This window comes from Strigops habroptila, chromosome 2, assembly GCF_004027225.2.
Source record: "Strigops habroptila isolate Jane chromosome 2, bStrHab1.2.pri, whole genome shotgun sequence".
Taxonomy (NCBI): Eukaryota; Metazoa; Chordata; class Aves; order Psittaciformes; family Psittacidae; genus Strigops; species Strigops habroptila.
In genome coordinates this window covers 95,263,346-95,289,228 of record NC_044278.2, presented here as the reverse complement: position 1 = coordinate 95,289,228, position 25,883 = coordinate 95,263,346, and the positions used below count along the sequence as shown (strand labels likewise).

The window sequence follows — 25,883 nt, the reverse complement described above, 5'->3', positions numbered from 1 at the left end:
CGAGCATGTTGGAAGGGCATGTCTTAACATGCAGTACTCCATGCTGTCTTGCTAACTTGTGCCTAACAGTAAGAAAATTGCTTGCTGAAGTTATGTGGAAAGAGCTACTAAACTCAGTATTTGCAAGAAGACTAAGCACTATTGATATTGTTTGAATATTTCAGAAATGGGAGATGGCAGATGAATGCTCTTGTGCACATGAAAGAATTTTGCAATCTAATGGAGAAAAGTGCTAGCAGTGATACAAGGACTATCTTCCAGCATACGAGACAGCAAGGGCTTATTTGACTGTGTATAAGTTCTGTTTGTTACTACTGTAAATAACTTTTTTTGGTTTTACTATGCTGTGATACAAACGGTAATATTGGTACACATGTGGTGAGAGGTTAAATTTTAGATCTTCAGCAAAGCTCTTTCTGTTGTTCCACATTTTTAATTCTGTGAATGGACCTTAAACGCACAGCCACTGAAATGGTTGGCTGTACAGAGCTGGGATAGAAGCAGTCTGGAGAGGTGAGAGCTTTAGTTGTATTAAAAATACCTGCTCAGCTCTTCAGGGAGTTACTGAATTTGGAGGACTAATTTCTATTTGTGTATGTCTACAGGCAAAAATGATGTCACTGTTCCTTCACTCATGAAAGTGGGAGTACAGGTATGGTTCTTAATTGTGTTGTATGTTGGGACACAGTAGACAAGGGATGTAATTAACGTTTTATAAGTAACTCTTCAGGCATAAAATTTCAATCTGTTTTATTTTTCAGCTGTTGAGTTTTAGTAACTTCCAGTTTAGGTGTGATTCCTGTTTCAGGGTGGGAATTAGCAAGGAAATGGATTAATTTTAGCTGACTTTCTCTAATGATGGAGCTGATGGATGCCTTTAAAATACACTAAAATGCCTGTAAATAAAGTATTTGTTACATACAGGTTTCTGGTAGAAAGGCTAGTGTCGGTGTGTGATTGCTGGAATGATGTGCATGTGAACAATATGTTCAGTAAAAACTCCTGAGCACTTTATGAAAGCTAGTGCAACTGCAAAAGAACCCACAAACCCCCCCAAAACATCTTAGCAACTGTTTACTGTTTGCATTAGATAAAACTGGAAGGAAAAGGCAGTATGTGCTTAAAAACACTAGAGGGAGCCAGGAAGAAGAAGAGGGGAAAACCACTGAAGACATATTTACATTTTTAGGAATAGCTTATACAAAGCATCCATTTAAATCCTCCTGCTTACTTCAGCTAAAATGCAGCTACAGGTCTGCCGCTGCCGCTGGCTGCGCTCTGTTCCCACACGCTTCGCTAAAGAAATGTCAGTTTTCTACTCCTGAGAGAGGCCAGAAGCTTTGCTGCTTTTTAAATGGCCACAGGGAAAACCACCTGCCCTTCCGTACATTGTACTCCCTTTTTTGTCTTGTTTCGTATTTGGATGAGCAGCCAAATGCTAATTTGCCTTCTGGTACTGGTGACTGTTTTGGAGGGATTGGTGTATAGAAGCAGTTCTGAGCTTGTCTCTTTCTGAGATTATCTGGGGAGAAAAAGAGAGAAAGCGGGGATGTTGGTGTTTGCCTGTTTGGGGATTGATTAGATGAAGAAGAGCTTGATAGCATTAATTTGGAGTGGCCACATTGCTCTTGCAGCGGACCTGAGGAAAATAAGTATCTGCGAGCTCGTAGAATAACATAGAAACACAAAGTTATTGTAAAGTCTCTTATTTTACGAGGTTTTAGAAGTGCTGTTGGGCACACTTTTTCTATCACTTTGTCGTAAAGCTAAATGGCTTGAGTTAAAGTGTAACAGTTTATGATGTAGATAATAGAAGTAATACAGTTTTAGTTCCCCTCCACCCCGATAAACTGCCATAATGTTGATATCTTGGAATCTGTAAGAGTAGGATGAAATCCTGGGCAGGGGGAAGTGTCTTTAGTTTTCAGGTTTTGGAGGATGGGGGAATCTTTTTAGTATTCTGAAGTTTCTCCTCTTGATATCCAGTATTACACAACTAAACCTGTTGCCATAGACAACTGAATTTTGGTGCCCTGGGGCTTTGGCATTGAGCAGTTTTGGGTTAAGGGAGGATGGATGGTGATGATTGTTATAATTTATTATTGTTATCTGCATCTGCTTAGGGTTTTAGAATCATGGAAGTCATCTCAGAGGAGGTAGGCAGACTTAAAGTGGGTGATTAAATGGGCAGAATTAATATATGTAATATGTGTTTATCATCTGCTGCTGTAATTTACTGCCACAACACTGATTGAGTTCCCTAATTTCTCTTTTATACTTTGGAAAATAAATGGAAAGGGCAGGAGTAATGGGCTGGATTTTTCTTCCTTTGGTCTTTATTAGATGGCATGATTTTAAATTACGAAGACAAGGACGAGCATTTCTCAAAAGTACTCTGACCATGCTTTAGCCTGAGGACTCTGCTCACTTTAAAGGAAACAAATATAATGGAATTCAAATATGTGGAGGCTGGAGTCCTTTAGCAGCGCACGGATCTTTTTTTTTTGAGTGTACTTTGAGACTATAAAGACTTGTTGGCTATTTATAATTACATCATTCCAGATTTGAGGTGGCTACAGGTTAAGAATTGAATAAAACATTTCTTTTGAAATATTTAGTAACATCTTGGCAGCAAAATAAAAAAAGACGACCAAACCAAACAGGTAAGAGCACTGAGTAATTACAGCTTAATTCCTGTTGGATGGTTCAGAGCTTTTTCCTGTCATCTGAGAATTAACTGCACTGAAGATGAAACGGAGTATTGAAATAGCAGAGAAATATTTTTCCCTGCCCCTTTAGCTACTCTGCTTTGCACTGTTTCTCCTGCTGCAATGCAGGGCTGGGGGTAGGCATGTTTCTTGCTCTCCTGGTGTGTAGAGGGCTCCTATTAAAGCCCAAAAGTATTTCCTCAGGTAGAAGACTGGTAGAGTTGAACTGCAAGTTGAGCGCATATTTAATTTATTCCTCAGAATGTGGAAAACAGGCATACTTAGTCTGATACAGAGGATGGTAATTTTCTAGATAAATTTCTTACATTTCCAAAGGACTGCTCACTCAGAGCAATCTGTGAATACTTCAGGGAACTCAGTGACACACAGATTATCAAGTAGGGCCCCAGAATGTGCAGCTGAAGCAGCTTTTTAGTGATTGTTCAATCTTTTTTTTGGTGATTATTCAGCTGCAGGGTAGCACCCACCAATGCTGAACTCCACGGGGCAGCACAGGGGTGTTCTTTTTACCTGTTGAAGTCGTGGTGGATGCTTTATGGAAAGGAAGTAATTTCCTTCAGGAGAGTTAGAGGGAAGAAAGCTATTTGCTTAAAAATACACAGTAGAAATTAACAACATGGTGTACTTAATTTTTTTTTGTTGCGTTGGGAAAAGCTGGTGCCTTCAGTAGTAGCCCAAGGGCAGAGTTTTTATCGTTTGGCTTTCGCCATGACGTTTACCCAAAGGCTGTGGTATCCGATAAACAAGAAAGGCCCAACCGAGCTGGGGCAGAGCAGGGCGCCCATGAAGAGGAGCCCAGCATCAGGTTTTCCCCTAAGTCCTTCACGTCATGAAATGTCAGCCTGTGCTGGTTGTGCACGTGCCTGCTGAGCTTTGTGGAGAAACATGGTGATTCAGGGGGTGGCTCGTCCTGCTCTGAGCTTGGCATCCACAGCATCCTTCACTGAGCTTTCTCTGAAGGTGGGCTAGAGCGCAAACCTGACTGGGGGTGTCTGACGTGAAGGCTTTAATTCTTTGCTGGAGAAATATTTCACTACTGGTTTGGAGCGGAAATTGCCACTTGGTGTCACTTGTTGCAGCACATTTAGGTGCAGCGGGAGCAGCGCTAGTGCCTGTTCCCAGTGCTGCTACAAAGGCAGTCCAAAAACATGGAGCTGAGGTATCTTGATGATGTGAAGTAAAGCATAAGCACAAATGGTGGCGTACTTTACAGGAAAGTCAAGAGCACAAATCTGCTAATTTGAGGTTGGCTTGGCACCTCCCGTGCAAATGCAGGAGGAGATGCAGGAAGGTTGAGGGAACAGGGACAACTTCTGCCTCTGAGACCAGGACGGATGGGCAAGTTGCTGATTCTTGTGTCTTCAGAGTGACAATTCTGGTTACTCCTGTTTGCCTTGGTTAAGAGCTGGGATCACTAGCAAAGGACGTTAGTCCTTTAGAAGATGGCTGTTTTGTCTGTATTTCTCAGAAATAAGGTTTCTCATGCTTTTTTTGGTTGTCTTTAATGAAGGGCTGTGAATAGCTACTGCAGGTGAGCCATAAATCAAGATATGATGCAACTACAGTGCTGCTGTGCGACGGGGGCTGAGATGAGCTCCCCAGGCAAATGTAGCATACAGAAGTCTTTTTAATAATGTAGGACTCTGGGATTTGCCCTGAAGAAGAGGGGATGAGAGGTGAAATCACTCCCCAAGCTGGTGAGTTCAGCAGAAATACATACTGGGCTCTCATTCCTGCTGGGGCTCAGCTGAGATCCCATGAGGATGGGATTTAAATCCCATCACCAGTACCCACGGTAACTGGTAAAGCATCCTCCTTTCGCTGCTTTCAGTGCCTGTTAGACAGCCAGAGCGGAGTAGAAGGTGCTTGCCGTTCCCTTTGGGAATATGTGGCATTTGCTGAGCAATAGTTGCCAAGAGAGAAAAGTGAAGCATTAAAAATCCCTGTAATTGCATTTTGCTGTGTTTGTGTGCTTGATAGGAGCTGGCAGTATTTGTTTCAGAATGCTTTAATTGTATGATTCCCCCCCATCACATTAGCCTTTGAAGAAATACTTTAGGCTAATGTTTTTCTTCAGTGGGATTTAAATTTTGCTTAGACTATACTGTAAGTTTATTTTTGACCCTCCAGTATTATCGTGGTAAAATGTATGGATCTTTATGTTACAATATGTAGTCAGGCAGCTTAACTTGAGCTTCTCTGGGCAGGACTCCAGTGGAAGATGCGGTGCGTGAGCATGTTGATTTTATTATTATCTTGTAACAACAACCCGCCGTTGGGCTCCCTTATTTGCATTCTCAGCAGGGCGGCAAGGTGAATAATTTAATTCCAGCAGCCTCCGCCACGTGATGGTGCGAGGACCCGTCAGCGATGCCTCCCCTGCACCGACAGACTTCGGAGGGGAATGGAAACTTACAGAAGTGATGCGAAATCATCGCATCTCCTCCCTTAACCCTGGGGAAGTCTCTCGGCAGAGCAAGCGCGTCTTCCTTTGCTGTTCCGTGCGTTCCTCTGACGTGGAGGTTGGGGGGTGTGCGAGCCTGCGAGCAAGACGAGTGAGGGAGTGGGAAGCGGGGAGGGCAGCGGGGAAAAATGCACACCCAGCCACGGAGCTAGTTGGAGCAGGAACGGCGAGGAGCCGGAGCGAGGCCGGGAGTCCGGCCGCAGGCAGCGGGGAGTGGAAATTTACAGCTGCTTGTGAGCGCCTGTGCATGTTCAAGCGATCCTTTCTGCTCGCACTTTTCCAGAGGCTGACGGCCGCCTGGCAGAAGAGGAGCGGGAGGCTGAGGAGCGGGATCCCTTGTCTCTGCCACGTGTCGGTAATCAGCGTGGGGGAATAAAGCGGAATTAAATGGGAGATAACTGAAGGCGGCTGCCGGCGGCGTGGGCTGCGGAGAGGCGGCAGAGCTGTCTTCAGCACCTGGCCATGGGGCTGCGCAGGGCTGCCTAGGAGCCCCCACCTTCCCTCACACGGTAAGTGTCGGCTGAGATTGTGTCTTCTGAGCGACAGAAAGTTAAGGGATTTAATTAAACTTTTATTTTCCCAGTTAGCACTAGCCTTTTCGTAACAAGCCGCTTGCTTGCTGGTTCTCGATAGTCACGCTGTTAGCTTTTTATAGCTTTGTAAACTCTGTTACCAAGAGTGGCTTTTTAAAGCAGGCAACCCTAAACAATGCTCCTCCTGTTACATAAGGCGCTGGCTCCGCGACCAAGCGCTCCGTGTCCATGGAATATCTCTGGAAATGGCTTTATTTACAGTGCAGTTTCCAAAAATAAAATATCTGCAATATATCATTTCTCTTGCTCCTCTCCGCTGACTGCCTGCAGCTGCGGACTGGCTCTTGAGGTGCAGAGGAATGAGAGCGTGGCCACTTGCATAAGACAGTGGGAAGCGGTTAGAGATGAAGGGAAGATGAGCGTGTGTGTGAACTGTCACAAGAAACGGCATATGTAAATTAACCATCTTGTTACTTACAGGCAATAGGTCTTGTCAACCTGAAATGCTAATTCTGTGCAATGGGTGTTTCGTGAAGTTGTTATCAGGCAGAACTTTCATTGACCTTAAGGGAATGGGGTTTTTTCTGAGCAATGACTCTTTCTTGGGCTAATAGTAGTAGTAAAGTGAAATTACTGCTATAGAAAATGATTTTAATGTGTTATGAAGCTGTTGAAAGTAACACAGCAGGCTTGCTGAGAACACGGTCAAGTGAATGCTGTGTAGAGAGGTAACTTTCAGTAACATCCAACAAAAAGCAAAAATAGTATTCATGTTCCTCGCTAATGGGTTTAGAGGAAGTCCCATTCCCTCTTGGCTGCTGCCCGTGTTATTTAAATTATATTACCAGTTTCCATTATTTCTACTGTTATTGTTACTACCAGAAATGGAAATTTAACTTGTTTTCCCTTTTACTTAAGTAAATGAAAAGCTGTTAAGTGCTGTTCTGTTAGAACTGTGTGTACTTCAGAGACATTAGTTAAGAGACCTCTTTCTGCATGACTGAGCTTGTGGGAGTTTTGCTACGGACTACAGTTAGGCGTGGAATTGAATTCTCAATCTTTTAGGTTTGAAAGACCTCCATGGTGACAAATGGAAATAGAGATCCCAAATATTCTTGACTCCTCAATCCTGCAAACTTGGTGGTGTAAAACCACTGTTTTCTTACATTTCTAGTTTTATTCAACATAAAGTAATAACTTACTCCTTCTAGCTCTTTCATTAGCGTGAGTGGGAGAGCCTGTGTAATCCTATGATAGACATGACTGATTGCAGTGTGAGTATGATGCCACAGGATGCCACTTCTGCAAGGGTTTAGAATATGAATGCTGCCTGGCATTGCAATGTGCAAATGCTGTTTTGTAATAAATATTTTATAATAATAATAGTAGGTGTGGTAGCACAGGACTTGCTGCAATAAAAGGACACTAGGCAGCAAAGTCAAACACTCAAAGAGTTCCTAGCTTTAATTCTGGCATTTATCTTTACCAATGTAGTCTGTTCTCTGTACCCTGCTCAGGATTCTTTCTTTAAGTTTGTTTTGGAGACTTTTCTTTAAGTTTGTAAATTTACACCCCCTTTTCTCATCATCACTGCCTCATTCTGGGTTTGGCTGGTGAATGCCCAAGCTGTAGCATCATCTCCAGCAGCCCTGTCTCTCTACCCAACTTCCAGCCCCTTCTTCTCCTCTTTGGTTGGGCCAGCTCTTTGTAAGACTGTGAGGAGAACTGGACTGGAAACCCCTGTGATCTTTTTTTTCCCCACCAGGCTTCCCACGTAGCCCTGCAAACTGCTGTACCACTTCAACAGAGGCTGTGGGGATGTGAGTAGATATGGAGCAGGGTGTCACCATCACGGAACAAAGCCTTTTTCAAACTGTTGCCTCAGTGCCAGGTTGCTGTTCAGTGTTTCATTTTACCCCCGTGTTTGCTGAGAGGCTATATAGGCTTTTTGGGTTTTTTATTGAATGGGTATTCAGGCACTTAATTAAAAATTATTAATTTCTTTGAGTGCTTCCACCACAGCATTTGAGTGGAGCATCACTATGAATGCCTTCAGTTTCATGACAGTATTGAACAACTATGCGTTACTGGTATTCTTATTCTGCAGAGGTGATCAGATTAAGGGCAGAGCTTTCTACTTATTTTCCACATCTGATCTTCAGGATGCTTGCCATCTGCTAAAAAAAAGACATTTATGGTAATGGCAGGCATTACTGCAATGTTTCGTGTATTCAGGTGAAGTTTCAGCCAATATCCACCTTCATTCCAGGTAATTCAACAAGTATCCAACAGCAAGGCTTATGACAAGTAAATTCTTGACCTTTTGGAATAATCTTGTTGCCAAGCAGAGATGGCATTCATTCACCTTAACCATAAAATTGCCCTTTCTTCTGTTGTCTGGTGTCTCATTTGCAATGCACCTTCCAAAATCTGCAATTTGTTGAGGATTTGCAGAGAAGTTACTTGTTGTGTAGCCTTGATTCCTTCTGCATATCGAATGAAACCTGGGTTGCGTTAGGGGACTGGATGGGGGAGGATGGATTAGGCTTCTCCAGGTGATCGGCACACATGGGAGCTTCCGTCCCCTGGTTTGAGTATGTGATCTGTGATTGCACCAACTTCCCCAAATATGGCAGGAGGGAAAAATGAGGAGGGAATAAAGCGTCTTTTCTATTATGTAGAAACTGAATGAGGCAAAATTATGAAGAAAGTGTGCTCGTTCAAATATACTGGTCTTGGGTAGATTGGGGTGAATAGGAAATGAAGGTCTCTTTTTCCATTCAAGAAGCTCTCACCCAATCTGGGTTATTGTTTTGATTCTGGTCAGTAAGTCACTGAACGTTAGGAACTCGGACAAGACAGATGTCTGATACGTGACGGGAAGGAAATTTTTTTGCTCATTCATTTTTGAAGACCAAATGCTTGTCCGGAGGAACGTCTGCAGAGAGTGCATGGATGGGCTCACGTGCTCTCTCCCATTCTTGCCTTCGTGGGCAGCAGGAAGCAGTTGTTACTGAGCTGCTTAACTGAGTCACTTCATAGTGGGATGGGCTGGTGAGTAAAGTGATGTTGCTGTCTGCATTTTTCCTGCATTATGCTTACTAGCTCAGTTGCACTGTAATCTTTTGGGGAAGTATGAGATTAAAAGTGAAGACATTGGGGAGGGTGCCTGTAAACAGAACTAGATTTCTTACTGTACTTTATAGTTGTATTAAAGAGCTCAAGTTGCAGTATTATTTTTTTTTTAGTGCTTTCCCTTTATGAACAGATCAACTGGCAGAGGAGTTATTTTGAAAACTGATGAAGCATAGGCTGTGGCCTCAGATGATCTACGTTTCATTCCTGACACAGCCACTGATTTATTTTTTTATTTTAATGTGGCCTTGGTTAAGTCTTCTAATCTTTCTGTGCTTCAGCTTTTCCCTTTGCAGAGGGCAGAGTAACAGCAGGTATATAGGGTTTTGGTTTTTCTGAAATGTGTTTTACTTCTCACTTAAATGTTTGCAGAGCTGGAGGCCTCTGAGGGAAAGCATGCCCTGAGTATGAAGGGATGTTGGGTTACCTTTGACAGCTTACTGAATACACTAAAACTCATGTCTTGTAAACCTTGTCCACTTCTGGATTCAACTTGCTGCTTTAGTTTCACGCAGAAACAACCAAACATTTATGAAGTGGTGTTTTTTGGTGTTTCTGTCACCTAAAATAAAGTCAGTGCCATTTTTTTCTCCCAAACAAACATGGAATTATATTCCTTGAAAGTATTTTTGTAAAAGTAAGGCTCATAAAATGTGCTGGACTCTCCAGGTCTGATGGCTGAAACATCCTGTTCATACTGATGGCAACAGCAGGCTTTGGAAACCATCATTCCTCCTACAGTGCTGCCAGGGCATTTTCCCCATGACCAGGAGAGAGAACCTCTGAGGCCAGGAGAGTCACTCTGGTATGATACAGCTACAGCTGTTTCCTTCCTCGGTCTCATAAGCTCCTCACAAAAGCACCAGTAAAAGAACGTCATCACAGCTAAATGCTTCAGAAGTTGGCTGGTATTCGTTATGAATTCAGGAGTGTCCACAATGCATTTCTGATATTATAAAAACACACATTGAATAACCATTAGACAGAAAAAGTTTTGCTAGAAAGTAGGAAAGAAAGGGACTCATTCAGCCCTGTCCCTCACTGCCAGACAGCAGTGTCAAAAATTTATAAACAGATGCTCTGTAGTGTGCCTGGTAGAGTAGGTAATTTCAAAATCTCAAAGCTCCAGTGGTTGGATACATTTACATTTTCAGCATAAGTTTATTCATCAGCAGTTTATAGCCATTTGCTTCTGCGTAAATGAAGTGTTATTGTTATGTGAGCTGAAATAACTTCTTTGACTACCCTGTATTTTTATTCTAAGCTTATCAAGGTGAGCAATTTTAGCCTCTTAGACATGCTGGTCTTCCTGTTTTTTCTGGCCAGCCTAGGGTCCTTCTCTGCACCCACTCTAATCTCTGTTGATTATACTTGACTGTGGGTGTTCAGGATTGTGTGCAATGTTCTGTATGAAGTTCCATCAAGACTTTGTACAAAGAGATGAATGCCTTTGTATTTCTACTGGCAATTACTTTCTTAATTCATCACAGATTAGAATGTGTCTTTCTCCTGTCTGTAAAATTCAGGTGTAATCACCAGGTGTCTGTCATTTCTCATAGTAAGTCCTCAGCTAGAAGCAGATATTCACAGACACATAGAATGGGTTGGAAGGGGCCTTTAAAGGTGATCTTGACCAACCCTCTGCCAGGGGCAAGGATGTCTTTAACCAGATCAGATTGCTCAGACTCCTGTCCAGCCTGACCTTGAATGTTTCCAGGGATGGGGCATCTACAAAGTCTCTGGCTCTTCTGCTATTCAGCATTGTCTGATACTTTCTACTCTTATTTTTTATCCTATTTTTACTATCTCAGTCCTTGAGGCAATCCAGTTTCTCAGGTAATGATATTCCAGTCCTCTTCTGTGTGGAGAATATCTTCCTATTATGAATCACCACAATTTTGGGGTAGGTTCTTCATTCCTATGCCTTTCTAAATGCAGTCCTATCCCCAAATTGCTCTTACCTTCTCAGACAATCAGTTTCCTGTAACATGACAATTTTCCTTCAACTAGTTTATTTTCTACTGTATTTAATTTAGTGTATTTCAATGTTAGATGCCTGGCTTCTACTGTGTTTTCTCTGTCTAAAAATATATTCATAAGGGACTGTAGTGTGAGCTACCTTTGGTAAGCCTCTGTTACATTCTTTTCACTCATCACTCATCTTTGTATTTCAGTTATTTTTAGACTGATTTCTTGAGAAAACAAAGCTTATGTGGTCACACTGTCCATCTCTCATCATACTTCTCTTCCCATGGTAATTTTTGAACTTCCTGGCCAATTTCAGGCAACCTTGACAGAGAGCTAGACGCCTGGGAGTTCCAAAAAGTGGACTCAAAATAAGTGATGAAAGGAATAGGGAATTTAAACCAAATTAATGCCTCTACTGAAGAGAAGATCTTCCAAGTAAAGCTTAGAGAGCAGAGAGTGATGCAGGGAGGACACGGCAGAAATGCCCAGCTGTGCCAGACCTCTTTGATGCTAGAGAATCCAGTCCTGAGGAGCAAAGCTGGAGGAAAGGAGGCCTTGTTTTGCCATGTGCCCCATGGAATAACCAACCACAAGACTATGCAGTAGAACTCCCAAATCTCAGCAAAGTGACTTTACCTCCATTTGCTTCTACCTGTAATTGTGAATAGCTCATGTCCCCCTAGAAAATTCCTGCCTGGAGAAGCAAAAGGGACCATAACCTGCAGCTGCCAGTATGTATTTTCTGAAGTGATGGATCATCTTTAGCCGCATGTTGATGGGTTAAAAACTGTGTCCTGAAAAGGGGTAAATCCAAAAACATTCTTTGACATACATTTGGGGCTCTTCCCCTTTTTTTTCTCTGTCTCCCTCCACTTGCATACAGCAGATGCTTTGCTTTGTATGTAACACTGATAAATGAAGTGAAACAGAGACTTGGCTGCGTTCAGTGAAGGGATGAACTAAACAGTCTCTTGAGTCCCTTCCTGACTATTATCAGTGATTTTGCTGTTGCGATTAGGACACTGGTAGGTTATGAAGAGAAGAGAAATGGTATTTTATCACTGAGCAGTGCTGTGGTGACTTGATGGTGAGACTGGAACTGTCAATGGAAAAGTGCTGGCCTGCCTGTTGCAGTTTTATAGCAAAATTTGTGATTATTTGAATACAGATGCCATACTCTAGACAGCTACGTAAGTTACTTTGGGGAGGAAAATGTGTTTATAATTTGCAGTCAACATTTCAGTTAGAAATATGGACTTCATTTTTTTTAAATCTCAGAACCCCTAGCTCATGTGTACTTCAATTTAAATAGTTTTCCTTGCCTGAGACCTCTAAAAGGGGAAGATGGAGTGGCTTCAGCAATCTGAGCAAACATACCCCACCTTCTGAAACACAACATGCTTGTTAAGCTCCTGCTCTCAGACTCTTGCTCTCTCTCTCTGTTGCATCTTCACGTCTTCATGCCATTTCTTCATGCCACAGATAATAAAAACATGCAGAATCAGGTTCTTAAAGTGTGTTGTGTATTATTAATCTTCTCATTGCAGCATGTGTGGGGTTAAGGGGGTGCTTGGTGCTTCCTAGCAGCATTGAAACAAATTTCTTTTATAATACTGCATCCCAGTCTTTTCCAGTGCTTGTAATGTAGCTGAACATACCCAAAGGAGTTAGTCGTTAGTATAACCAGTCTTCAGTCTTGCACGTTGTCACGTTGAGGTGTGACTCTGCTCTGTTGCTAGCTGGATGGTGCTGCCAAAGCTTGCAGTTGTGAGCTCCATGGGAGCAAGATTCCACAGCTGAGAGCTCAGCCAAGGAGTGAAAGTTACATAGCCAAAACTGCAGGAATAAAAATGAGTTTGAACTGAACTGTGAGGAGCTTGAAAATGAAAATCTGAAAGTGGTGAGCTTTCAGACACTGAACGTGAAAATATTCCTGTAAAACTGACCTAGCAACAAATGAGAAGCTATATACAAATTCCCCTACTCTGGACACTGTAAAGGAACTTTTAGTCTAAATAAGACATTTAAAAATATTTTCTGCATGCCATAGAAACTCCTCTTATGAAGATGATCTGCAAAAATATTTTGAAATGTTTTTAGTAAGATTTTAGAACAGACTCTGTATAGATTTTATTTATTTATTAAAGTACTCCTGTGGTTTGAATTTTGTACTTGGCTATTTCATATGGCTACTATTTATAGTTGTAATAGAAAGTATATCTAATCTGGGTATTAATTCCATAGGATATTTGGGAATTAAGAACACATGGATGTATGGCACAAATGGGGCCATACTGCCTGATGGACTCTGTAGTGTGCCAATAGTAAAAAAAAAAACCAAACCATAAGAGAAGTGGGTTCTTTGGGACCATTGGGTTTTCTTCTTTAGACTGTGTGTATCGTGCTGATTTAATTCACTCCTTGAAAACCTCTGTATAAAACTTCTTTTTTTTTCTTTTTTAATTTATTGTGAAAGTTGAAGAAGTGTAAGGAGATTGAAGTGGTTTGTGTGTATATGCCCATCTAATCTTGCAAATGCGTGCGTGGAGAGATGGTGATGGTTGTCTTTTGTTGTGGAAAGGGATAACGGTTTTTTCCTCTCCCTCCTTTGTTATTGTACAAACCGGAGTGCAGTCAAAATGGTGCTGTGCTCCCTGGAAACTGCCTTAACCAGAATGTATTCCCATCTGTAGTCCATCCATTGACTTCAGCATATCTTTGTATTGAACCCTGAGCAAAACCCATAAGAATTCGCAACTTCATGCTATGTAGAATCAGAAACTAAGCTATTTGGTTTCTTTCATGTATAAATACAGTGATGTGGTATTTGCCTTTCCAGACATACAGAAGAAGAATGTTTTAAATTAAACAGAACCATTTTCATTAAAATGCTCAGTCTTTCATTTAAATGTCATGAAAACATTTGTGTCTCTATTTGGGCCTGATTCTCTGTTCCTTATTTAATTTGGGCAATGTTTTACACAAGTGAGATCTGACCCACAGATTCTTGATGTCTGTCAGGCTTAGGGGATAACTTAAACTGCTTCCTCTGGAGATGCTTTGGGCTGAAAAAGAAAAGCAGATGAAGAAGGAGCAATGGCAGAGAAACTGGGAGCTTAACTTATGGTGCTCTAAACGAAGGACATTTTTGATATGCTGGTGTGTACAGTTATCTGCATCGTGATGAAGCTGGTGAAGCTTGGCCAAAACCCCTATTAGAAACGTAGTGGAATATGTAGTGTCCAAAAAACACTGAACACAGGCATAGACTCAGTGGAGTGCTGACCTGTAGGTCAGGGGCCTTAGGAAACATCCAGCTCCTGCAAAAGTACTGAGTAGTTGCTTTCCACTTGCTAATGGTAGCTTGTGAATCCTGGATGAACCTGCAGTAACTGTACACGAGGAATTTTACTCCTCTACTGAAAAGCTGAAGCAAAACACAGTGCCTGAGGCATAAGCTTTTCTTGTTCTCTATGTCTTTGTGTGTTTTTATTGCATTTTTGTATAAACCTTAAAAGCTATTCTTGTTTCTTGTTTGATTTAAGGCAGAACTCTTGTCTCCTGAAGGAAGAAATCCAGGTGAAGAAAAACCATGCCTTTGTTTAGTAAATCGCACAAAAATCCTGCTGAGATTGTGAAAATTCTGAAAGAAAACATGACCATATTGGAAAAACAAGAAAAAAAGACAGACAAGGTATGAGATAATGTTGTTGAAGACCAATAAGGATTTTATGCTGGTGATAAAATTGTATTCGCTCAGTGCCCTGATTCTGCAAGCGCCTGCACTTGTGAGTAGCTTTGTGTCTGAATGGTTCTGCTGAAATCAGGGGGCTTTTGCATAAGTAAGGTACAGATCTGGGGTCAGACAGAAAATCTTGAGATCCGGGAGCCTCAGCCAAAATGAAGGCTGATCTCCTTCTACTTCAAACAGTACTGCATCTAATGAAACAGCTTGGAAGGATATTTGAAAACTACTATACTGTTAATTGTTTTAGTAGGATAACAAATGAGACTGCCAATTAATGTGTAGGTACACACTACAGATGAGCCCTCTTTGCATAAAATGGCAAAGCTGTATGGATTCAGATACATATAAAAACGATCTCACTCTGTTAATACTTTCCAACGTTCTGGGTGCTAGTGCTTCCTAAATGACCGGTGTGACCAGCAGGTCAAGGGAGGTGATTCTGCCCCTCTCCTCTGCTCTTGTGAGACCCCACTTGGAGTACGCATACGGTTTTGGGTGTCCCCAACATAAGAAGGACATGGAAATGTTGGAGCAAGTCCAGAAGAGGGCCACAAGGATGATAAGGGGGCTGGAGCACCTCCCATACAAAGACAGGCTGAGAAAACTGGGGCTGTTCAACCTGGAGAAGAGAAGGCTGCGTGGAGGCCTCATAGCAGCCTTCCAGTATCTGAAGGGGGCCTACAAGGGTGCTGGAGAGGGACTCTTCATCAGGGACTGTAGTGATAGGACAAGGGGGGAATGGCTTTAAACTGATAGAGTGAAGATTTAGATGAGATATTAGGAAGAAGTTCTTTACTGTGAGGGTGGTGAAGCACTGGAACAGGTTGCCCAAGGAAGCTGTGGCTGCCCCATTCCTGGCGGTGTTCAAGGCCACGTTGAATGGGGCTTTGAGGAACCTGGTCTAGAGTGAGGCGTCCCTGCCCATGGCAGGGGGGTTGGAACTAGATGATCTTAAGGTCCTTTCCAACGAAACCATTCTGTGATTCTGTAAGCTGTGATACTCGTGTTCTAATCATAGTGCTAAGTTTTTGCTAATACTATTGCTCTTCTCTAACTCTGTGACACAAACCTGAGTAACTTTTGCCACTTTTCCAGTAACCAGTTGAGAAGATGCACCCCAGCATACAAAATGCTCCCAGTTAGGAATTTGTGCTCACATAAAATCAAATAATTTTTTTTTTTTTTCTTTTTTTGGCATCTGACACTCCAGTCTTCTACATTATTACTGTAGCAGAAGTATATGATTTTAATTAACAACAAACTAATTTTAGGTTAAAACCGAATGTCGGTGGAAACAGAAATAGCAGCTAAGTGACATTAACGCTGGTTTTGTGCAGCTGCTGTTTGTGTGCGCATGTTGTGCTTCCCCCACCTTACAAATGAGCCAGTATTAAAACAAGCCCAACCCAAAAGGTAGGCATGGGGCCCTTCACACCCTTAGTGAAATCCTCTTGAAACTTTTTGGTTCAAAGCAAATAGCTCAGTGTGTGTTAATTATGTAAAATCAGTCACACGGATTTCAGGGTGGCCTCTGGTATTTGATGTCTCATGCTGAAATATCTTCAGTTAACTGAAAGCACTGAGAGAATTTGACTCTGAACTAAAACTTAAAATAAGTAACTAAATAAACCAACAGAAACTTCTCTCCCCTGCTGAATTAATCTTTCGGAGCCTGATTAAAGAAGACATTCAAAGCAGAAGCTCTAGACTCGGGTTTCTTCTCTATTTGCTTTGCAGCATGACTCCTCTGGGTTGTGGTTTGGAGGATTTTTAGCTTTCAACTGGTTTGTTTATTTGGGTGTCAGTGACAAAAGAGATGAAATTCAGACTTCTTAGAAAATCAAGAACTCAATGTAAATTTTTCATAAAAGTCAGAACAGCTGGTGTGTGTTTTCCTCACAAAGCAGAAGAGATGGGAGCATTCCCCTGGAGTATTAGGATGGAAACAGCTCGTGAATTTAATGATGACATTCATTTTACAGGAGGAGGTTGTTTTTCAGTATTTTCTGCCATACTTTATCAATATGGGATGGAGGCTGTTCCTGGGGTAAATGTGGGTGATCGGGGGAGAGGAGGGAGCGGGGACAAGGTAGGTGCTTCAGCAGCAAGGCAGAAAGAGGGGAAAGCAGCCTTTTTTTTTATGGTATTCACACGTACACTTTATGCAGCTTGTTGACCTGGGACTTTGCACTGCAATGTAGGGGAAGCGCACAGGGCTGTCCTCCCTGCAGAAGGGAAGATGTGAGAGTCCTCAGCAATGCTACCTTTCATCTAAAGTGTTACGCTGAGCCTGTCCTGAAATAAATACCTATTAAAGAAAATAGCTGTATTCATTCCCTTGAGTTTAGAGAAGCGAATGGTAAAAAATATCTTTAGTGCAGGGGCAACGATAAACTTGAAAAATGGCAGGAAAAATATCTCTTGCAAAAACAATCACCCCATCACATCTCTTACTGTCCGTATGGGTTTGTTAGCTTAGTAAAACTATTTTTAAGGGTTGTTTGCATTTTGAGTTTGAGAAGAAAAGGCAAGGAGGAGACTTTCAATGGCACACAGGTTTTCAAAACTTACTTAGTAAAACTAATGAATAACATCTTTTCATGAGTATGATTAGAGAAATTTAAGTAAAACAAAGCACAGTGCTGTACTCTGTGCTCTTCAAGACCTGGCGAGGTTTTAAAATTTACCTCTGGTTTGATTTCCAGAGGGAGAGGAAACGTGTCAAATTTTCATAAAAGGGTGCAGAGGTCTGGCTCCCTGCAAGAACCAGAGACCCTGGATATCCCAGGGCTTGTTTTCGACCCTGTGGGCCTGTGAATGCGGAAGTTTTGGCATCAGGGCTCTCCAAGTTTTCAGATTTCTGGCTCCTTGTCTGCTGCGAGACCTGGAGGGGTACTGTTGTGCCTGACCATAAACCCGAGGTTCCCAGGACTTCTAGGAGCATCCCTGATTTTGCTTGTGTTCAGCATAGCTTCCAACAAGGGCTTGCCTGGGGTACTTAAACAGGAAGATTTATCCTGTGACCATTGAGCTGTTATTGTAGTGCAGCCAATGTGGTATGTGGGCTGAGACAGCTAAAAGTTGCTAATACAGCCAGAATTGGCAGAGAAGTGTGGCAAAGCCTAAATTAACTGCAGGGCTAGTGAAGAACCTCCTCGTTTCCTTTTCCAGCTGACAAATTGTAAGTTTGAGGTGAAGATGCCCTGGGCAGCTGCGGAGGCGCAAGGTTGGATAAGGAGGGGTTCGATGCTGCTAGCAGAACTTTGTGGGACTTTCAACAGGAACCATCTGTGCTTTGGAAGGGCTGTTTTTAAATAATGCGTTATTTAAAATCATTCCTGCCAAGTTATGCAGTATGCAGGTAGAGCTTTGCAGCAGATCGGTTAAGGCTTTATGAGCAATGGGAGAAGGGGGAAGGACACAACTTGGTGGATAGGACACAGAGAAGCCACTTTTAAGTATAAAGGCAATCATACATATTTCTGAAACTTATTTCCGTGTATACACATCATATACAGAAGTTTGCACCCTTTATTAATGATGCTTTCTGCTAGTCATAGAACAGGACCCATTCAGATTTTGACTGAACTTTATTGACTGCACTGGCATCTATCTTCTTAGATGAGGATTGAATTTGACCCAGTTCCTCCATGTATCCTTTCTTTTCTTTTTTTTTCTTTTTTCCCACCTATGAATGCATGTAGTGTTGCCATAATGCTTTTTAAAAACTCTCAGCTGAAAAATAGGCTAAGTTTGAATGTTTGGTTCTTTTATTTTGTGAGGGGTTTTTTTTGTTTGTTTGCTTGCATGGATAGATGTGTGCTTAAAGGTTTGACGTTTTCTCAGCTACATTCTGATAGTTCATAGACCTTAGGTTGGGAAGTACCACCACACATGGCTCCTTCTCCTCTGAGGTGCTCTTCCTAATACCTTGGTTTTAATTTATTATATTTTTTTAGTGACATCTATTTTAAATAAGATACTGCAGCACTGGCAAATCTAACGTAACAACTGGGAGACTAAGTAGGGTAAGACAGAACTGAAAAAGTGGACTAAAACCTTCTTGCCTTCTTCATCAACCATCTTCGTTCCCTCCAACATCTGAAATAAGGTGTTCTTGCAGCACGTGCAATTGCTGTCATCCTGTTCAGTCTTGATATGGTGAAGAGCAATTAATTACATTTTATTACAGAATTCTATAAATGCCATAAAAAGTTAACCTTGGCCATGTAGAAGCAAGCTGTACTTGGGTTTAATGAGAAATACCCATTCTGGAATGAACTAGAAAAGCAGGGAAGTATTAAACTATCTTGGAAATGAAGCCTTCACAGCTTAGACTCTCTTCCTTCTTTCTGCCATGAACTCCCGTAGCGTTTGGAGAATGCATCTAAATAGGGAGCAAGAGAGGAGAAATCCTGATATCAAGCAGACAGATCTGTTGAACCTGAGGAAGAACAGACAGCATGTGATGCGCTGGCCATACCGCTTCATTTACTACTGATATGCTACCATGTCCTTTGTTAGTGGATGTTGTAAAAGCACATTAATAGAAACGATGCCTGACCCATCTCACAAAAAAAGGGGAGTGACGACACAACTTCTCCAAGTCGTGTGTTCATTGCTAAGTCTGGTCAGCACAAAGCATTGCAGGTGGCATCCAGTATGTCACTGAAGGATGTCCTTGAACACATCACCCTCACTGCTAACCAAACACTCTCGGGCGCAGCACCCGTGACTCAGTGCCATCTGCGGTGCCTACAGGTTTGGTAACATTTTCTGAACCTGCCCGGCAGCAAAAAGCCTTCAGAGTGTCACAGGCTTTTAATTCAGTACAGCAAACAGATCTGGGGTCCCTTGAAACTTGGCCTGATCTTTGTGCTTGGCCTAGATGGGCTGAAAGATTCAGTTTCTAGCGTAGCTGGTCTAAGACATGTTGGTGGCAGAAGATGAACCCAAGTGAGTTAGAGCTGGTTTAGGGCACCGTGCTGACTTTCCCTGGCAGGCAGAACTGTAGGCTGCAGCACCTTTAGTCAGTTCAGAAACATAGCGAAGCTAGATGTAAAATAACCTGAAGTGTCTAGCTTCTGCCTCTTTCACTTGCATGTATCTAACAAGACTGCTTGTTCAGGTAGGTCACTGCAATCTGTCTTTTGTTTCACCTCCATGTACTATAACAAATTTGGTACTGTTCAGAAGGGTCAGGAGAGCAGCACTTTATTAAGGCTACAGTTAAAAGACTGTAAGATTTCTGAACCAAATATTTATATCAATAAATCCTGTGTTTTTACATCACAACAAGAAGCCATTATCAGCTCCTGTTCACCTTGCTTGCTCCTGTGTTGATATAGCAACTGGGGACCAGGGTGTGAGATGAGGCGCGTGCGAAGGATGTGATGTGCATTTGCATGGAAGAATGGTTGTAAGACTACTGTGAACATGGATGCTCATGGATGAGATTCTGCAGCTGCCAAAGTCAGTTGCAAAATTGCCTTCAACTTCATTGTTGCACACTGAAACCAAGGGAATTAGATAAGAAGGGCTTGGCCTTCCTTTCAGCTTGGCATGTCCTGGGATTTTGTGGGGCGTTTCATGTTTCAGCTTCCCTGTTCTGCTAAAGCCTGTTACTACTCTAGAGATGGGAGAAACTCCAGATACAATCAGGTGCTGGTGCTGAGAGTTAAAAGTCTCATCTGTTGCCTGTTTTTTAAATTATTTTTAAGGACTTTACAACCTTTAGTTCTGTCTTAAGTGCAGGATTGCAGGATTAACAGTGGGAAAGGAATTTATGTCCAGGTGGGGCAAACCTGTCTCTTTCGTTTAATCATACATCTTTTTACAAGGCGTTCCCCTGTTGTGCCTGCTTGGCCAAATTGTCTTTGCTAGCTTCCTTGAGTACTATTATTTTGCTAAATGACAAGAGTTCATGCCTCCTGATCCGAAATGTCCACAATTTGTTCCTGTATGTCTGTTAAGCATGAAATTTTACCAAGAATAAGTCAATTGGGATGACCCTGAAACTACACAGATGTTGGATTCACATTCCGCTAGTGGCTCTTCTTGGGAATGCTTACAGTTGCATGTAGAGAGTTGTGTTGGCACTATTCGTTTAGGAGGAAAATTGGTTTGAATCACACAGAATATTTTTAAACAAGATAAAGCCAAACCAAGGAGCTTTTTGCTTTTATATAGCATGGAATACTGGCAGTTCACTGAATCACACATTGGAGTATTTAACATCACACTGGCAGGCATCTATGTGTGTTACTGTCTGCTGCTGTGCAAGCAAGCAACAGTTTAGGAGATTTTTGCCCTGGAAATATACTAGGTACACAAACAGAAGACATACGATCCTATTCGCTGTATTCTTATGAGCGGTTGGGGATTTCTTGATCGCTATGCAGATGACAGATGTCAGGCATCCTGTATTTTTCTTATGTATATTTGATATCTGAGTTTGGAAAGGTGGAAAAAGTTCATGCAGTCTGGTTTTTTTCTTCCTGTAATAGTTGGTAATATATTAAGTTCCTGGGTGAGTAAAAGTAAGAATAAGCCCTTCTGACCTGTAACATATGTACATACGTGTGAAACTTCTAACCTGTTGGTGAAACAGAGGTAAAATAGAGACACCCCACTGAAAGCTTTGAAAAGTTGCAGTTCAGGTGTAGGAGCTCAGACTGTTGATTATTCAAGGCCTGATACTTTCCCCATTACGGTTTCTGTAATCTTCCTTGGAGAGGAGTAAAAAGATGCAATGGATCTACATGGCATAACAGGAGATCCATCTGTCTCTCTCTTTGACAAGGTATGGACTGTGAGCACCTAATATGACCCTTTTAGGATAAATGTGAAACTGGAGGGGAAGGTCAAGGTTAGTCAATAGAGGTAATTTTTGTTAAGCCAGTTGAAATAGCTAAAAAATTTAAGTTGCTGCAGTTGAGGACTGTTTGTAAAGTACCTCTGGTTTTAAAAAACTGACTTTATGAAGTTTTGATTTCTGAAGTCAATGCTCTGCTTCGTTTGTTTTGCTTTATCACGCACAAGCAGTGTTGCAAATAAAACAGCCTTTTGAGTATAGAAAGTCCCAATCCGTGATTATGGAAATAAAAATTCAGCTTTCTGCATGAACAACAGATAAGACCTTTGTTTTAGCCTTCCATGCTACTCTTTAAAATCTCTCTGGAAGATTTTAGAAGAACAGAAAAAAAGACTCTTAGGATTTCTTTGTAATCCCTTAATGAAAAAAATCAAGAAATTCCTTATTGAAGTGCCTTGTGTATAATTGTGGAATATAGAGAAAAAATTAACCATTGTTTAGCATTCCTTAATAATGCTAAATTACTGCCCTAAGAATGTTGTCATGCACTTTGGCCCTCCTCTAGGGATCAGTCAGAAAAAAAAATAGATAAAACTCAGAAATTGTCTTCTAGACCTGGCAAAGCAAGTTAAACTGAAGAACCTGATATTAGCACTGTGGGAATGGAAGATCACCACTGGAGTGTGGAAATAGGTCAGTAGGCATAGTAGTGTTACCCATTCTGTATAATAAAGGCTGGACCTTTAGAACCAAATGGGCTGGTCTTCACATGCATGTTAGGCTGCAGAAGGGAGAGTCTTGAGGTCTTTCAGGGGAAGATTTTCATATAGAATTTCAGGGTATAATTTCTTCATAAGCTCCTTTCTTTGTGTTATGGTCCCATTAACTCAGCAATTATAAGACTTAGATCTATGAGGAAAACAAGCTTGCGAAAAGTATGTTTAACTCAAAAGTTTCCAGCTCTTGCTGTTGAAGCTGTTGGTAGGTTTGGAAAGACACATTAATGGTGACAAAAAAAATCAACTTTATAAGCAGGGGAGGTTGAACAAGTTTATAATTTAACTTAGAGAAGTTATAAAGGCTTACCTATGTTGTCAGTTTTCCAGCTCCAAGTCTATTGTACATCACCTGGTCTAGCAGGGTTAGCAGAGTAATCCAAGGATTGTTAGATTTCAACATTTACACAAAACATTTTATTTCAAAATGGACCCAGAAACCTCTTGTGGGTTGCCGGTCACTATAAACTATACTCTGTGGATAAAGAGGTGTTTCTTGTTGGAAATAACTTGTTAGTCCTGTGTTGGGTGAAAGCAGAGAAGAGATGGCCGTTGTTGATAAGGCTGCCTTCGTTGTGCAGGCGTGTATGGGTAGTGCTCTCCTTTACTGCCCTTACACAGCTATTGCAAATCAACCTTGTAACTCATTTGAGACTTAGCCGTGTACCCACCCTGGATTTTAGTGTTCTGTGGCGGAATTGGATCCTCCCAAGTTTGGATGTTGCGAACTGAGATGCCTGTAGGCTAGAAACCTGCAAGTTTCTTCACTGAAAGGGTGAATCAGGTATTGGGACAGGCTGCCCAGGGAACTGGTGGAATTGCCGTCCCTGGAAGTGTTCAAAAACCATGTAGATGAGGCCCTTAGTGACATGGTTTACTGGTTGACTTGGCAGTCCTGGGGTAACAGTTTGACTTGATGATCTTAAAGGTCTTTTCCATCCTAAGTTTTTTTTGGAGGTCAAGATCCTGACGTCTGTGCAGTGACAGCAGCACAAACACTAAATTAATGTGTGTGCTGGGAATCAGCTTGCGTTTCATCTTGTGCTTTGTTGTCCCTGTCTGCAACTTTTAACTGTCCAAAGTTCAGCATATCCACTTTTGACATTTCCATGTAATATATGTAAGCTGTTCTGTTTGGGATTCTTTGTTCAGTTTTTTCCTCTCCCTTTTTTTTTTCCCCTCTGTTCACACCAGCTTCTCTAAATATAATGGCATACATTAAGTCATGATGTGAAGGACTCACACCTAGGGGGCAAAAGGAAAATCTGCTAGAAATAAGATTGTGCTTAATTGCAAGATTGAGGCAAATGGCTTAAAGTGCTTTGATATTTCACGAAACCTTTTCTTTTGCTCTGTAACTTCTGCTGAAGTGGCAGTTGCAGCACTTTGCTATTGTTGCTGTTGCCACTGATGGAAAATAAAAAGTAGCATAGAAGTCGTAATAGTCTTTGGAATTTCTAGCAAATCTTTTTTCCTTTGTTGCTGCAGTTCTGCTAGTGGCATTGCTGGGGGAAGGGTGCCTTGCTGAGGCTTTTGTTGGTTTGTGCAAAGGGTCAGAATGAGTCTGGTTTCTTACGACAAGCTGTTCTGCAGCTATGTTTCTGTCAGCTTGTATTTTCCATGTATTTTAGTGAATGTATTTGCTTTGTTGTTTGTTTTGGACAGATCTTGGGTCTTTGGATCTTGGAATGTCTTTCCTTTTTTTTTTTTTTTTTTCTTCTGAGTCTTGAACAAGTTTCCATCCCAGAAACAGTGCTTATGTACTTAGGGTATTATTCTAAAAATGCTGTGAGATTAAGTGGGAATGTCAAAGTGGAGGGTAGAAGTGGCTGTTATTTTAAGAATCTGTGTTTGGGATTACAGTTTTCCTCCAGATAGATTATAAAGGATAGGCACCAAAGAGCTGTCCTTAGATTTGACCGGGAATGGCTTTTGGTAGTAGGTTGAATGTCAAACCACAGACTATCCAGAGGATGTGAATGGGGAGGAAGTTAAACATGAGATGCAAATTGCATGTAGAAAAGCTGAGAAGGTGGGCGGGTGGGATGGCAGATGATTAGAGAAATACATCTGTGGTGCCCACTTGTGCCCATCAACACCACAGTGCTCTATAGTTTCATGTTCTCTTTCATTTTGCTTTTTGCTTTCCTTTTTGAAAATTAAACCTAAAGCTGAGTCTAGCAGAGATTTTTCTATATATCAGAAGGGACTACTTATACTTGAAAGGAAAGGAATTAATGTGTTTTTTGCCACAGAATGCCAGGGATATTCACACCCTGCCCAGAAGAATGGATGAAAAGCCAAAACTGTATGGGTTTTTCCTTTGATATGAAAATATTTGCACAGCTCTTCTAAAGATTCAGAGCTTTAGTTTCCAAGATAGCACCCCTGTTGTTAATCCCATCTGTACTCTGTGGGATATCTCTAGTGACATACCACTGACATTTGAGGTAAAAATAGGCTCTTTTGCTGAGCGATGGTAAGGAGCAAGACTTCCGCTGTGGTTAAAGTTATCACATAGTCATATTCATTTACACACTGCTCATCATGACCTATCTCAACTAGCAGAAAACTGAGAGTAGGTACAAACAGATTGGGGGAGAACATTTCTTTATAGTGTGCAAAATCAATCCTTGAATCTTCCAGGTAGGTATAATGTGAAAGTGGCTTTTTATTGGGGTTTTGGTTTTGCTTTTTTTGTTTTTAAGGATTTCTAGGCTTTTTCTAGGGTTTTTATTCACTGATGTGAATAAAACCTGTGGTTTAAATCTGTATTAAGGTATTGGAAGATCAGCAGCACGTGAGAGGTGCCTCTCTGCAGGACTGTGGGTTTATTTTATGCAGATTGGTGGGGTGGTATATGAAAGTATGACATTTTTTCCTTTCAGTTTATGCGAGAGAGATATTGAAATCATTGATTTGGCTTTGAACATCCATTAATGTGCAGTTAGCTTTTACAAATGACTCCTGGGTTTTCTGTGTGTGTCTTTATTTATTTTTTTCCCCTGCTAAGCTAATGAAACACTAATTTCAAATAAAGGTTTTGCAATATAGATGTGAAATGCTGTCCTATCTTCAGCATCTTTAACCGTCTTGCCTGGCACTTTGCTCTCATTCTCAGCTTTGCTTTCAAACCTGTCCTTTACTTCCTTCCCACTCCCTGCCAAAAAATCCAACCAGGCTTGCTGCGGTCATGCGTGTATTAAATATACCCCAACCCAGAAAGAGCTATTGCCTCCATAGCCCCATGGCTAGAGGTGGTGGGATTTAAAGCACACACACACACACACGTGAAAAAATAACACCTTTGCTCCACGGAGTCTTTATTTATACGAAGTGGATCAAACCTGGGAGGAGAGCGTGAGCCAGAGCTTTGGGAAGTGGGATGTTATCATTCACTTTTAAACCTGCTGACTGCCACAAACACTAAGCTGTTACCTGTTTACATGCATTTCTCTTTCATTTTCCTGTTATAATCTTTCTGGTCAAGACATTTTGCAAAGTGATTCATGATTTATCCTCTACGTTAGATACCTGAAACTTTGCACAAAATTAATATACAGTAGGTGGGAGCAAAAGATGAAAGACTTATTTTAGTTCATTTGGTAACAGCTGTGGAGCTTTACTAAAGCAAATTAGAATCATAGAATGGTTAGGGTTACAAAGGACTTTAAGACCATCTAGTTCCAACCCCCCTACCATGGGCAGGGACACCT

At 41.5% G+C, this 25,883-nt stretch overlaps 1 protein-coding gene across 4 annotated transcripts in view; it reads left to right on the top strand.

Moving 5' to 3' along the window:
* The window catches only part of CAB39L (calcium binding protein 39 like), a 67,703-nt gene that overhangs the window by 14,733 nt on the left and 27,087 nt on the right, over positions 1-25,883 (top strand). The window contains exons 1-3 of one of the 4 annotated variants that reach the window (XM_030474051.2): positions 5,023-5,230; positions 5,477-5,702; positions 14,375-14,523. In XM_030474051.2, coding sequence (XP_030329911.1) covers positions 14,422-14,523 — 102 coding nt within the window. In that variant the 5' untranslated portion in view covers positions 5,023-5,230; positions 5,477-5,702; positions 14,375-14,421. Of the gene's footprint in view, positions 1-5,022; positions 5,703-14,374; positions 14,524-25,883 lie in introns of those variants that run through there. The other 3 variants (XM_030474060.2, XM_030474043.1, XM_030474068.1) reach the window with 3 other exon arrangements.